The 16264-nt window shown below is 36.8% G+C and overlaps 1 protein-coding gene across 1 annotated transcript in view; it reads right to left on the bottom strand.

Moving 5' to 3' along the window:
• CalpC (calpain-C) overlaps window positions 1–16264 on the bottom strand; it is a 66376-nt gene that overhangs the window by 20653 nt on the left and 29459 nt on the right. Inside the window, exon 4 of the mRNA XM_065363354.1 lies at window positions 2427–2682. Coding sequence (XP_065219426.1) covers window positions 2427–2682 — 256 coding nt within the window. The remainder of the gene's footprint in view (window positions 1–2426; window positions 2683–16264) is intronic.

Genomic DNA, 16264 nt, shown 5'->3' with positions numbered 1-16264 from the left:
AACAATTTTTGCCAAAAAATGGTCATCAAATTTAACCAAAAATCATCATCAATTTCCTGCAGAAATTTTCATAAATTTATACCCAAAAAATTATCATGAATTTTCACTAAAATTCCTCACCGATCTTCATCAAAAAATTATCAGTAGTTTTCAGTGTTTTCACCAGAAAATCATCACAAATGTTCACAAAAAATTGTTACCAGTTTTCACCAAAAATAAATGGTCATCAAATTTCACCGAAAAATCCATGCACACTGATTTTCAGCATAAATTTCCACCAATTTTGACCAAAATACGCATGAATAGATGGATATTTTTTATGATCATAAATTTTAGGAATTTACGATGAATTGCCCCCCTCCCCAAAATTGTACCATAAATTACCAGTAATTTACCCTCAAAATACTAGTGATTTACCTTTAATTGCCGATAATTCACCCCAACTTTGAAATTACCAGCGATATCATCACCCCTTCCTCTCTTCATAACATTGCTTCCAAAATTTTTAGTAATTCACTCGGAATTTCCAGCGATTTACCTCGAATATTTTTTTGTAGGGCGGCTAAAATTTCTGAACACACTGTAAGTAGGTATAGTGTGTTTTTGTAGGTGTATCAAGACTTGAAAAAATATGAAATGAGACCCACTACGGCGCAGGTTTTGTTTACTTATAATTAGCTGTAGCTTCAGTAATGAGTAATTAGATACAGCTAGCGCGACTCAGCTACGTTGATTTCAATTTGTTCAAAACTAAAGTACCAGTCCCGAAGCGACGCGAATTTTTCGAATTACTGAATTCGGCAGCCTCTGATCTCGTCTCATCGCTCGTCTACCTGTCTAGAGAATTAATGCGACTAATCTTGCGAGTTATACAAACGCGCTGCAGCGTTAAAATGCCGCGCCAATTACGAGTATTTTACAATACCTTCATCATCAAGTCGAGTCGTCGAGTCGAGTCGTCGAGTCGAGTCGAGTCATGAGCACACATTTTCATCTCGCCTCTCGCCTCTCACCTCTATACCTGTAAAACCACTCATGAGAAGCGTACCAGAGTACATTTAATTCGAAACGGCTGCTGCCGAAGTAAGTATTTTGCTGGTTTCTGGAAAAATTTGTACGAAAAAAAAAATACGAAGAGAGAGAGAGAGAGAGACGGTAGATGAAAGGGAGAAGATTGAGGAGAGAAAGAAGACCAGAGAGTTTGTAACAATGATCGAGATGCAGGAATGTTGCAAAGTAGGTATGCGGATATCCAACGTCAAGTGCATCGCTAGAAAATGACCCATAAACCATATTAATTTCGCGGCCGTTGCTGCCGCATTGCATGGGCGCTCGGCCCAGCTTGGGTTCTTGGATTCGTGTATGATTAATAGCTCCAGCCAGCTGTCGAAATATTTGCGAGAGGATGTGTACGAGTATGTTGTGGTAACGTTAGGACTTATCAATGGACTGCGAGAAGAATTTTCACTTGCGGAGTTATTGTGTCTGCGGTGAGGGATTATGAGAGTATGACGTCAGGGACCTTATTTTACAAAGTTGGAATTTTCCAGCTTCCACTCGCCTTGTATGGAGCCCCTCAAATTGGGAAAAAAATATAAAAAGATAGGAAATTTTTTCAACTTCTTCCAGCCCAGGGTGTTGGATACTCGTACTTTCGAACACTCCATACATGTATCGTGGCATTGCTGATAGCTTTAAACCATCTGGCAAATCCGCAACCGCCGAGACCACGACGACATCTTATTTATTAGAGTACGTCTGCACTCTGTACTCTGTACGGTTGGCAATGGAGGTGGCGGTGGAGGCGATCATCGCAGCCATTACTGCGTGTTTACAGCGCGACCGACGCGACGCGGCGCCAGCGCCCTGCGATTGCGAGTAATTACATTAACGACGATAATGACGAAGACCGCAAGACGGAAGGAGAGAGAAGCGGCGTAAATTTTCATTTTCTATTGTTTCTCAGACCGCAGAATATATAAGAGAAGAGTCGTAATACGTAGTATATATACGTACGAACGAGGAATAGATATATTTCAAGTTTCAAGTACACAGACATACGAATTAATTAACACTAGGCAAGGGCAAGGTGTTCGCTTCGCGCGAGAAAATACCAAACTTGGCATGTATTAGATTAGCGAAGCTATTATACGAGTAGGTTCGTATGTAAGAGTATACGAATCTTCAAAACAATAGCTCAGACTTGGTTGGCGTAGCTGAAGGCGGTGAAGGGGGACGATAACCCTATCTTGGCACTTAAAATGTACTGCCAAATTTTCGATCATGAAAAATTGAAAATTTTACAACTTTTTCTTCAAAATGTCACTTTAATTTTATGTAGGTACCTCTCCCCCCCCCCCGAAAATCCTCGTCCTATGAAGCCAACTTATTCTTTAAAAGAAGAAAGATAATCGATGAGAACTCACTTGGCATAAGCTTTTTCCAACAATCCGGGCCAAAACTGATCAGAATGCTGACTCTGCAAAAAAGCCAATTTTCCAGTCACCGTTGGTAATCGATCATCTACCAGCACTTCGACCCATTCTCCGCACCACCATAGTCGAAATCGGAATACACCGGCGTAATCGGAATTTGAAAACGTTTGATCGGCCGGAACCACGCGGTAGAATAATCCTTTCGTCAGGTACAGAACTCCTAGACACGATACCAGCCATTTGTCGCCTGAAAAATAGCAAAGAACACAAAAGTCAATACGAGGTACATAGTAATAATATAAAATAATATTGAGATATTCAAACAGTGTAAAGAGAAATTTTAGTCTCCCGTACAAGAGTGGGGTGGGGGGGGGGGTGATTCCACGATCCAAAATCATCAGTAGTAATGGATTTTTCAAATCGATTTTTATTTTTGTTTTGATGATATTTTTGTAACTTTGAAGTTTTTTTTTTCAGTTTCATTTTCAGCTATTTCAATTTATGTTGCACTTGTACCTATATGTATGATACATAGATTTCATTGTCCAGAATTATTGATATTGGTTCACGTTTTTGAATTATTCATGTTCAGAATTTTCTGTTTAGCTTTCAGTTTCTGATGTTATCGTTAGTTTTTGATTTCATTTTCTGTTTTCATTCAATATTCAAAATTTTCAATAGGTATCATCACCACGTCGCGCGTCGGAACAGACTATTCTACATTAAAAATTTTTAGATTTTTTTCTCATTTTCATGAATTTTTAATTTCATTTTTGTTTTCATTTCTAGAACATTGAAATTCATTTTTAAAATTTTAAAAAATATCGGGTAATTTTTATTTTTGCAAAATATTCGGTAATTTTTGGTAAATTTCTATCCGGTAAATTACAGGTAATTTCTGGTAAATTACTGGTAATTTCTGGTAAATTACAAGCAATTTCTAGTAAACTACACATAATTTCAGGTAAATTACAGGTGATTTACGGTAAATTACAGGTGATTTACGGTAAATTACAGGTGATTTACGGTAAATTACAGGTAACTTCTGGTAATTTACAGGTAATTTGTAAAGAATTGAAGTTATTTTTTGTAAATTTCTATCCAGTAAATTACAGGTAATTTCTGGCAAATTACAGGTAATTTCTGGCAAATCACTGGTAATTTCTGGTAAATTACAGGTTATTTATGGTAAATTACAGGTGATTTACGGTAAATTACAGGCAATTTACGGTAAATTACAGGTGATTTACGGTAAATTACAGGTAACTTCTGGTAATTTACAGGTAATTTGTAAAGAATTAAACTTTGAAGTAATTTTTGGTAAATTACTGGTAGTTTTTGGTCATTTCTGGTAAATTAGGTACTGATAATTTTTGGTAATTTCTGGTAAATTACTGGTAATTTTTGGTAAATAACAGGTAATTTCTGGTAAATAGCAGATGCTGTTATCCATGTTAATATAAAAATGATAGTAACCTTTTGGGGAAAATTAATTTATGGGCCCCCAAAATCCATTCTAGACAGAAAAAAACATTCTCCTTGAGCAATTACCATACATCTAGGACGAAGGTGTCTCCTATGAATAACGTCATGGGCATCTCAGATGCTTTTCTCTGTAGATGTGCAGATGCTGACATTTTAGTATGGGTAGGTCAGCCTTCGGGCGGTCTAAATTGACATTAATACTCGTACAGTAAGAAAATGCAACGGATTTTGACTCCTCTGCTGCTCTGAAAAAAGTCAATTTTTAAACTAAGTGAGGCTCATCTTCCAAATTGACTTGAGAGAATCAAATTTGGCTTCGAATGAGTATTTTCCATGCGAATGAATCGCCCAGAGATCTTAAGCTTCTGATCCTATCTGACCCAGTTGCTTCAAAATGAACTGATTAGCCATCGGAAGCAATAAAATTCTGAAACAATTTTTCACCATGTGTAAATAATAAAGACCTTGGAGAGGGAGGGATCCACTTTTATGGATACTTATAAAGCTGTCCAATCTATGTTCTACTCGTAGTCAAATGAAGCAGACTTGATTCTCTGATCATTTGATGGTGATAATGATAATGATGATGACCATGGTAATGAAGTTAATGATCGCAAATAAAAACGTAATGAAGCTGTATCAACCACATAGCAAATTAGCAATCGACCCAGTCTGAAATAATAACCAACGTAAGGTGGGAGATTGAAGCCAGAAAGAAGAACATGACCAGCCATACCAAGATATCTACACGAGGGTAAACAACTTATACGGACGTTTCTTATCAATTAAACGACTGACTACAGAATTACCGTGTCGAAAAAGGGAAAAAAAAGTATTAGAAAGTGGTCTATTAAACACCTGCGAGCGAATAATGCTATACTGATCGAAGCGTAACATGTACACAACCTAGACCCGTGTACAGGAAACAGGTATGGGTTCGAGACAGATACACAATACGAGCACATAATATCTAAAAGTCAAAAGACACGAAAAATGATGGCTGACGATGCTCAGGTTGACAATAATTTTCTTGTATTTTCAACTCGTGGTAACAGGACTCAAAATATTGTACAGATGAGGAGTCCTATGGAATAATTATGCAACGCAATGGCAAAGACTCGATGTACATACATAACTGTGCCTAGACTTGGAGTAAGACGACGATGATGATGCCACACGAAATCATATACCGTAAGTTTTGTTGAACAGTGAGCAGCTAAGCACACGTCGTTCGACATCGACACACAGGCCTAGTGAAAGTATATTACTGGAAAATCTCGCCTCATTATGTCGGACAGCTATTCCACACAATAATAAACAGCAACAGTAAGCGTTAAGTGTAATATTCTCTTTCTCAACATTTTAATGTTGTATGTCTCACGCCGCCCTGCACCATGCAGCCTGCCTCCTCTGTATCGCATTAATTTAATCTGTGTTTATCTACAGCACGCGGACACACGCATACGAATATACCTACAACAATACGATACAATTACCTTCTTATCGTTAAGAGTAGAATATTACCGTTAATAGCGACCATAATATTAATTAACATGTATCAACTTTAACACGGCATGGCATATTCGCGTCGAAACAGACGTAATAAGGAACTGAAGTAGGTACCTATCAAAATAGGGAACAGGCGGGTGTTAACGCCGAGGGATGAAAATTCTTCCAAGAGAAACAAACGCCTACAGTAAGGCTCCTAGTCAGTTACTTGAAATTGAACTCATTTACAAGAATGAGATGGGGTTGGTAGGTAATTTAAAATAAACATTAACAATTAAGAATGGTTATTACATATGAAGGTGAAGGTACTTTGCAGTAGCTTTTAACCGATATAAAGCAGAGGCGGGAGGCGTGACGAAGTGATGCGTTGGTGGGGGGGGGGGTGGACTGAAAGTTTCCCAACTTCTTACCCCAGATGCCCACCGCCATCCACTTTCAGTATTTTTCTTGATAATTAGCTAGATGTGGTTTGAACAACTTTTAAAATGGAGGAGTTGAAAACAAAAATTTTGAACATGTAATTTTAAACGTTCAAAAACGATGATACTATAGTTGACGAAAAATTGGAGTTGTTCTATTGCAAGGTTAGTGCTGAAATCAAAAATCAAAAATTTGCATTTTTTTGTTTTTTTTTGACTCTTGAAAATCAAAATTTTAAAAAGAACAGAAGATTTTTGATTTTTCCTGAATGAAAGCTTCAGAAAATTTATAAATTTCAGGGTAGGTACAATAATAATAAGTAAATTGCTGATAATGATGTGATAAATTTTTGTCAAGATAATTCTATTGGGTGGAAATCAGGGCTTCAAACCCGAACGTTTTTGGGTACAGATTTCTCAGAGAATCGGGTACGGGTATATAAACATTTTAAAGGTCCGGGTACAGGTATGGGTATGGGTATGGGTATGGGTTCGGGTATCTTAGGTGAAATACCCGAACTGTATCCAATCTATCGGGTATTTGGGTTCAAAATAGTCTCTATATTAGGTATGGGTACAGGTTCGGGCATTCCTCATTTCATTTTTTTGGGTACGGGTATGGGTTTGGGTTCAGGTTCGGGTTTGGGTACAGAAATTGTTGGATTTTCGTTAGGGTATTTGGGTATTCGGGTATGGGTACGGGTTTGAAGCCCTGGTGGAAATTGTTACCAGAATATGCGCCATGGCAAGGTGGTTTTTATGAACGGTTGATCGCTTTTGTTAAAATCTTTGCGAAATTCAGCCATTAATTTTCGAAAGCATTTTGCTGGACTTCAGTCCATTCAACAGGTACACCACCCTTTGTCAATTCGTAGATAGGATTAACAATTTGCGAATATTTGGGTATAAAGTCTCTGTACAGACCAGTATTACCTATACTGAAGCCAGTATATATTTTTCTTGGAAAGTGAGAATCTGCCTCTTTTGGTGTGCTTTATAGACACTGGACCTGCGTATAAGACAACCAACTGGCAGCCATCTTGGCAAAATATCCTATGTAATTCCAATTTCTCCAGCTGGGTGCTCTTGGCAGCGCCGTACTTCAATCAGCAGGCAATGGGGGAAGAGGGACAGTATTGATATTTTGTGTAGAGCCAATTTCTCCCGCTGGATGCTCTTGGCTGCGCTAGGGCTGCGCTGTACATATTTTGCATGGTACTTCCACTACTTTGTTCAAGAATTCGACATCAGCGCTGCAAAGAGCACCCAGCGGGGAAAATTTGCATTACACAAGTTTTCTTTACCATTTCCGTTCCCCTCACCCGGGAAAAAATGTCTAGATAAAATTTGATCAAAATAGGTCGATTTTGACAAAAATCTTGATGTAGTTTGATAAAAGTTAATCAATTTTGATAGAAATCTTGATACAGTTTGATAAAAGTTGATCTATATTGATAGAACTCTTGGTACAGTTGCATGAAAGTTTATCAACCTAGATCAAATTATATCAAGGTGGATATACTGGTCTCACCCTTCTTTGATCAATTTAGATCAAGTTTGATATTACGACTTACTTAATTTGATCAATTTTGATCAAGTTTGATATAACTGTTTCCACTAACCTTATTGAATTAGATCAAATGTTATGAAATTTTATCAAGTTGTATCAAGAAAGATATACTAGTCCTAGCGTTGTTTGATCAATTTAGATCTAATTTGATCAAGTCATATCAAAAATTATATATTTGATTTAACCAACCCAATCAAGTTTGATCAAATGTTATGAAATTAGACCAACCTAGATTAAGTCATATCTAAGAAGATCTACTGCTCCCAGTGTTTTTTGATAAACTTAGATCAAAAGTGATATCATTATGTTAATCATGTTACCTAATTTGATCAAATTTTATCGAATATGATACAACTGTTTCAACCAACCTTATCAAGTTAGATCAAACAACACTCAGATTATTGCATGCACCTGATATAACTTAATCTAATTCAATAAAATGTCATCAAATTATGACAAGCTTCTTATTAATATTGACCAAATTTGATCAAACTATGTAAAGACTTCAATCAAAATTAATCATCTTTGATCAAATCCTTTTTTTTTTCTAATTAATTTTTGCGAAAAAAATTGAAAAATAAGTTGTATTGTGTATGTGGATAGGTTATGCATTCAATTCATGTGTCATGCTAAATAATCATGCATACCTATCTGATACACCTAATAGGTACAGTTTCAAAAAATATTTTTGTTTCATTCTGTTCCCAAAAAAAAACTATCACAATCAGCATGTATAAAAACGTATATTTGCGTTTGAAAAAATGTTCTGAGGTTGATAAATTAGGTAAATCTTTGAAAATCGTTGAAATTTGCTCTAGTTCAATGAGCATGAGTGAATTTTTTCTAAGTCCAGACCCACAACAGGAGATTATATACTCCGGATGCCCCTAGCCTTTCAAGCAACGGGGTAGCTCAATGGTTAAGGACAACGACTGGGAAGTGAGAGGTCTCTGGATCGATCCCCAGTCCAGGTCACGAATTTTTTTTTTTAATTTTCGCTTTTTTTGATGAAAATTTTGTAACTAATGTCTCATTTTAAGCAGACATTACATTTTCGCAGTCATTCAGCATTATTACTGGTTAAATATGGCTATTTTTTAAAACAATCATTACATTTGATCAAACTTGATCAAAGTTGGTACAGGTATCTAATTTGATCAAAAAAATGTCTCTATCAAAATAGATCTTATTATATCAATTTTTATAAAAACTAATTAACGTTGATCTATTTTGATAGAGACATTTTTTTGATCAAATTAGATACCTGTATTTTGATCAAATTTTATCTAAACATTTTTTCCCGGGCAGCCTGCAGTTGGTTGTCTTATTCCGCAGATCCCGTGTCTATAGCATGCTTTTTCTCAAATTCCTCAAGTTTCCTGATTTTTTCGCTTTGTTTACCAACTCCTTGGTCGGATATTACAATGCCTAAATGATCAGCTTGGTTTCGAAAGAATTATGTTTTTGTAGGATTAAGTAGGGGAGAGACGCCAAATATGGAATACCATCTTTAAAATTGAGATTGCTCAGCCCAGCCCCAAATCAACTTAAGGGTGATCTCAAACAACCAATGGGTAGCTGCAACCCTCTAGTTTCACCCTCTAAAAGCTTAGTTCTCAAAACCAAAAACTTTTCCCCCCACTCCCAATTTTGTAGAAAGTGTCATTTTTGGACTTTGAAAAAATGGTCCCCAAATATGGAATAGTTTTTTTTTTCAAAAATTACTCTCAAAAATACGTATTTAAATGAATTTATTTGACTTGAAATGTAATAAGTAATTAAAACCTTTGACTACAATAACAAAATTCACATTTTAATCAATTTAAAATGTTAAATTATCTGACTTTGAAAAAAAAAAAAAATTTTCAAAAATTAATGGATAAAATTGTGTAGGTATTTAATCAAATTTATTCGGCTTAAGACCTAAAATACATCTAAGATGCATAATTACTAACGTTTTGAACAAGTGTGATTGAAAGAATACTTAAAAAATAAGAAACACAGCATATTCCATAATAGGCTACCCAAAGAATCTGAATAAAAAACGATCATAACTTTTTTATTTGCAGCTTTTGAGAAAAACTGATGAAATATTCTGAAAGTACTCACTTTTCACTTCTAGAAGCTATCTTCATACAAATGTTTTCGCACAATTTTCTGCTAAAATTTTTCACAGAAAAATTTTTTTGTTATCAAATCACATTTTTGTCAATTAAACACAGATAACTTTACGGATCACCACCAAAACTCGTATAGCCTAGTTATTTCACTAGCTTAATCGATTCTGACCATCGCCGGTAGATTTCGATGGTAAACATTCGAGATATTGTCGCATTCCATATTAGGCAACATTCCATACTTGGCGTCTCTCCCCTACCAAGCCATGTTCGCGAATTAATAAATTGTAAGTATAACTTACCTTAGAAACATCATAATTTTTCTTGTTTATTATAATAATGTTGAAATTTTGTTTTTTTTTGTAAGGAGTGCTGCAGATGATAACTCGAACTCTGTTAACTCGAAAACCCCTTCAACTCAAAGGTCGGTTTCTTCAACTCCCCATAAGACTCGATGCAAAATTTGTCTTGTTATCTCGAAAACTCCGATAACTCAAAGTCAACTCCTTTCCCTTCAGCTTTGAGTTATCTATGTAGGTGTAGGTTCCACTGTATTATTGGCTATGTTTTCATTATATTTAAACTTTGCGAATTCAGTAATAAGTATTTGGCTGCCGTGGAAAATGGTCATTTCATGCAGGGCTGTAAGGTAGTTTATGTTGGTAAATTACGGCGGTATTTTACCATATTTTACAGTATTTTACCCAAAGTTTATTACCGTATTTTACCATAGTTTACCAAAAAGCCAAATTAACACTTTTTACTTTCCAAACAGCGTGAAGCGATGTATAGGAAAGTATTGTTTTTGGATGGAAAATGAACTTTGGAATTTACACTCGGATTTGAATTTCGACTTCACACAAGTTTTTTTTGAGCAATTTTGAGATGATGTGTGTATGTATTGTATGTTTGGTTCCAGTTTCGCTCCTTTAAATTTTTTGTAATTTGCTCCAGGTTCCATTCCACTCCACAAAAATTCTCCCAAAAGCAAGTGGTTTGGCACTTCGGTTCATTCCAGTTTGGTTCCACTCCCCAACAATGCGTGACCAGGGCTGTTAAATTACCGTAATTTATTCGCTGGTAAAATACGGCGGTAAAATACAGTAAAATACAGTATTTTACGGTATTTATGGTATTTTACCATTTCGGATATGAAGAGTTATTTGTAGTTTGACTTTGAAGTTCTGAACTTCTGACCTGCCTCCGAAGTATATTTTCATCTATTTTAGGTGTTATTGAAAGAATTTATACCTAGAAAATTTTCCATGGACATTTTTTGGAAATTTATGGGGAAAATTTTTGGTAACTTTCAAATCATAAATTTCCATGGAAATTTGGAAATTTATGAAGGAAAGATGAAAAAAAATGTTCAATTTGGCTTTTTGGTAACTTATGGTAAAATACGGTAATAAACTTTTGGTAAAATATGGTAAAATACCGCCGTAATTTACCAACATAAATTACCTTACAGCCCTGTGCGTGACACAACACACCAGCTCCTTCCAACTGATTCTGCTTATGGCTTTCTGGATGTAGTCTGTCCATGTCGTGTGAGAGCGCTCACACCCTCTTATTCCCTTTATCTTGACTCGAATAAATTGGGACTCCATGGTGTCTACCCTTGTGACATGCCCAAAGTATTTGAGGATTTGGCTGAGTACCATTACTCCTTTTCTCTGTCCATGAGATCGGAAGCATTCTTCTCCAGCATCACATTTCTAGTGCATCAATTTTTCTTTAATCTCCCTAGTGTACTGTCAAGGTTTCTGACACGTAGAGAAAAACTGACAACACCACAGCGTTTACAAGCCTTATCTTCAGAGCCTTGCTCACTACTGCATCTGACCACATCTTCTTTAGGCTAGACATGGTGCTTTGTGTGATTTGCTCCCTGGGTCTTATCTATGCTTCACCGCCTCCTTTGTTATCTACAATGGATACTAGGTATACAAATTGATTCACATCTTTGATTCTCTCAATTTTCTGGATTTCAGGCGAGTTATTCTCAGGCTGATTCACAATCATGATCTTCGTCTTCGCTTCATTTATCAGCAAGCCATATTTTGCACTAACCTCTTCCAGACATTTTAGAAAACTGGTCATATTTTCAACACTTGAGACGATGAGGGCTGTGTCATCAGCATAGCGAAGGTTTGACATTCATACACCTCTGATCAATACTCCTCCCTGCCACTTACATGGAAGGTCTTACAGATTATATGTTCTCTATATAGATTAAACAGGACTTTAAGGATTCCATTCCACATTGAGCAGTTAAAAATTTTTAAATCACTCACTTTTAGGTAAAAAGTCCAGAAAATGTTTTCTCCCATATTTTGCATTGTAGTTTATGCCAAAACATCAAAAAATATCAGTTCTGAAAGTTGAGCAATATTTTGGAAAGCAGTGCTGCCAATTTTTCAGTCATCGTTGTCAATAATTACAAATTATCAATTTAAAAAAAAACTGAAAAAAACAGATTTCAGGCCAATTTCCTCTTTTTAGGTCAAAAGTAATCGACTGGGTTTCCCAAATTTCGGATTCCGTGCTTCATTCATTTTCAATTTGTATATAGAGATGCTAATCGCTCGAATTGCTCCACTAGGAAAATTAAATAAAATGCCTATTTCGTTCGCTATGCATAAATGGTGGTCATGGTATAAGCTTCATCGAGTCAGCTCCACTTCGCAGCTCTATCAATCGACATTTCGACAAACGAGCATAAAAATCGGCCGAATCGAGGGAAAGTGACATTACGTCGATGAATTGATAATCGATTCTATACGCGTAATAAGACTATAAACAGAGTAGCTGGCAGCTAGGCAGTTGTACTGATGGCTGTTGCTGTTGTGTACATCGAGTACACGCGAAAATAGTTATATACCCGTAATAAATGTAGTACCTTCGAAGCACCAGGAGGACGACGTAAACTGCATCGTTGTTACGTGCTTTTCCAAGCGTAAAAATCCGAATATCTTTGCTGTTGCTATAGATAGATAGATAGATAGCTTCGTCGTTCCAGCTTGAAACGATAAATATACCTACTATGTGACTTTACGTTTTCGCCTGCCATGCCATGCTATCATGAGAGCTGCCTTATGACCGCGATTTTCTTTCTTCTTTTGATTTTTGTTTTTTCTTCTCGTCATCGTACCGACGATTCAGATTGGGGAATTTCCGCATTCGAGACTCGCGATTCTCTCTCTCTATTCTCTTCCAGAAACGTGTCGTTGCGTATACTATACACTTTCGTATGGTCGAGTCGTGTCAGCAGGGTACCCTCTGATTCTGTAGCATAGACCATGCTTACGTACCATTTCCATTTCCACGCGCAGAAGGAAAAAAAGTCAATTGTTTACGTTGCTGGTTGAGAGAAAGGAAAAGAAAAACCTTCAGATGTATCTACGAGTAGTATATACGCGATTATTTTGGACAATTATCAACAAAAGTCTAGCTAATATCGCATCGTTGACTGCTGCGTAGTGTCGGAGAAACGATACGAGAAACAAAGCAAAAAAAAAACGAAAGTATACCGGGCCATAATGTGGCCCAGTCCGGGCTCCATCGAATTTAGTGTGTTGCATTGTACAACTACGAGTGTACGAAAATGCAAAATCCGCTATATCGCACGGTTCGCTAATCATTTAACGCGCGCTAATTACTCTTAGTCTCGCGTTTGCAAATTACTCGCTCGTACGACTTGCGAGTTGTTGTTTCTTTCGAAGAGCATTATGAGCGAAGAAAAAAAAACCAGACGTCTGCAGTAGCGAACTTATAGTAAGTAACGTGGGAAATGCTCTTCATAATAATTGCGATCTTGATTATCGTAGAAATAGAAAATTATACTGAAAAGTACTCGATACCGCATGCTCGAGAACTATCTAGGTATCTACAGTTGACTAAGGACCAGCAAAATTCATTTCTTTGCAAATAGATAGCACATTTTTCATAGATTCAGTTCCCAGAGTCGCTGAGAGTCAAAAATTGCCAAGAACAAGTATCCATTTAACCCCCTTAGCTTTCTCACTAAAACAAAAGTTTGGTCCAATTTTACGAAAATAAATAATATTACTGAAGAATAAGGAGACCGTGAACTGACAAAAACAAATTTTGAAATTTGTGCCTGAACTCATAAGAATGGTTAATTTGAATTCTATTTAGATTCATTTGAGATTTTTCAAATCCAAGAAATTGACGAATGTGACACGAAATCACCAGCAATCAATTTAAGAGTTTTTTTTTCTGATGAAGACAGAATAAGAATCAAATTTTGGCTCACTATTGGCATATAGAATATGGAGTGAAAGACAAATCGAGATAAATCTGAAATGTGGGAACCAAGATATTTCAGTGATTGGCGTAAGTATATGCTCCAGAGGAAGGCAAAGTGGAGGAAACTGACGAGTTCTACGAACAGCTCCAAAAGACCATCAACAAGATGAACCCAAAACACAGCATTTTTGTAATAGGAGGCCTCAATGCAAGAACAGGGTCAAGTGAAAATGACAAAGTGGTAGGAAGACACTGAGAAATCACAGTAAACGAAAATGGGAAAAGGCTGATTGGCATATTAAGCTACAGCAACTTCACAATTATGAATACATTCTACAAACATAAGAAATACCATAAAATCACATGGGCAGCTAGAGACCAAGAGTCAATAATCGATTATGTGGTGGTAAACATCCATGCCAAGAAGACAATGTTAGATGTGCGGGTATTTTGAGGCTATGGCATGGGATCAGATCACCATCTCATCGAAGCAGCCATTAGAGTCAACAACATAGCGTTACCTTAAGTGCACGCCTACATAAGCGACAACGTTCAACGTTCAATGCTCAACACTCAACCAATTCAAAATATTTTGTTTCGGTTGGACGTTGCGCGTTTAGGTTGATGATTCCAGCCAATAACTGAGCATCTTCTTCCAGTTGAGCATTAAACGTTGAACGTTGTCTCTTATGTAGGAATGCACTAATGCCAAATCCGAGTATGTCCATACAAAAAAAGTACAATTTTACGCATCACTGATGAGGTTCTGATATGTTCGTAAGAGTTTGTTGAGTTCTGATTGAACATCAGTCATCTTCCTGCATCTTTAGTGGTGCACTTTGACTGCACTCGGATGCAAATTTTTCAATTCAGAGCATCCCAGAGTCTTATCAGTGATGCAAAAAGACAAATTTTTTTTGGATGGACAATTGGACATACACGGATTTGGCGTTAAGGTAACGATAGGAAAGACAACTGAATGTAGAAAGATGCAGCTCAACATCAACTCACTAAATGATTCAGTAACAAACTGGCTGTACAAAAGAAGAATGGAAATCATTGAAAAAGACTTACCAATAGAAAAGGATGTAGAAAAGGAGTGGGTTTGCCCGAAAACTATTGTACAGAGAGCAGCAGAGGAGGCACTAAGAAAAAGATCAAGTAGACAAAACCACAAAAAGCTGAACATCAGGAACGACAAACTATCAAGAGAAGTGAAGAGGAAACAAAACCTTATCCGGAAGTGGATGAGCTCAAAGAATGAACAAGACAAAGGAAGCTACAAAGAAGATAAGAGAAACACTACAGGAACAATATGAAAGGTTTGTGGCAAACATGGAGAGGGACACATATAAACTGAAACCAAAAGTGTACAAAATAATCAAAAGAATATCGGAAGATGAGGTACACAGAACCAACATTGCCCCACTGGCGACTGTGAAAAACTGCTTGAATACTATGCGAACCTATGGAGTGATCCCAACAATGAAATCGAAGTGGCAAACCAGAAGACTTCCGTACTGGAATTGTAATACCCATCTTCAAAAAAGGAGACCATAAATGACCCAGGAAACTATCATGGAATTAGCCTACTAAATGCTGCTTACAAAATACTTGCAACAAAGTGAGAAAAATCAAGAGCCATGCGGAGCCAATAATATTGGAATGGCCAAAATGGATTTCAAAAGGGAAGATCATGCATAGATGGAGTATATGCAACAAAGCTGGTGATGGAGAAGAGACGAGAATATAACCTAGAGACGGAATGAGAATCTCGTCGTCAAAAACAAAGGTGATGGCATTCGAGGGGGTAGAGCCAATACACAGTAAAATCTTTGTAAATGGACTGCCAGTGGAACAAGTTAACAGCTTTAAATATCTCGGATATGAGCTGTCATATGAAGGAGAAGTTGACGCACAACTCAAGATCAGTAAATTCCTGAGAGTAAGCAGAGCTATAAACCGAGCCATACCTCCAAGAAAAGTCAGAGCTAAAACTCGAATAAGAATCTACAATATGCTGGCAAGACCAATGCTGCTACATGGAAGTGAAACATGGACAATGAGAAAGGATATAAAAAGCAGAGTAACTGCAGCGGAAATGAGATTCATGCGAGCCACAGCAGGATATACTAAATGAGATAGGAAAAGGAACAAAGACATCCTGAAGGAGCTGGGAGCAGCGCTAATCATTAGACGAGTGAAAGATTACAGAAAGAAATGGCAAAAACACGTTGACAGAATGCCTGATGAAGGGTCCTCTCAAAAAGTCAAAGAGTGCACTCCAACTGGCGGGAGGAGTAGAGGAAGACTGAAGAAAAGACTTGATGGTACATCGGCGAGCAATTCTTCTACATTTTCCCAGATGGGCTGAACAGCTCACCGGGTCAAAGTTCAATGATGATGATGATCAATTTTTTATTTTAATTTTTTTCACGGAAAATGGGACTAAAAATT

This window comes from Planococcus citri, chromosome 4 (assembly GCF_950023065.1).
Source record: "Planococcus citri chromosome 4, ihPlaCitr1.1, whole genome shotgun sequence".
NCBI lineage: Eukaryota > Metazoa > Arthropoda > Insecta > Hemiptera > Pseudococcidae > Planococcus > Planococcus citri.
Note: the sequence above shows the minus strand (reverse complement) of the source record. Positions and strands in the feature narration are given on the sequence as shown.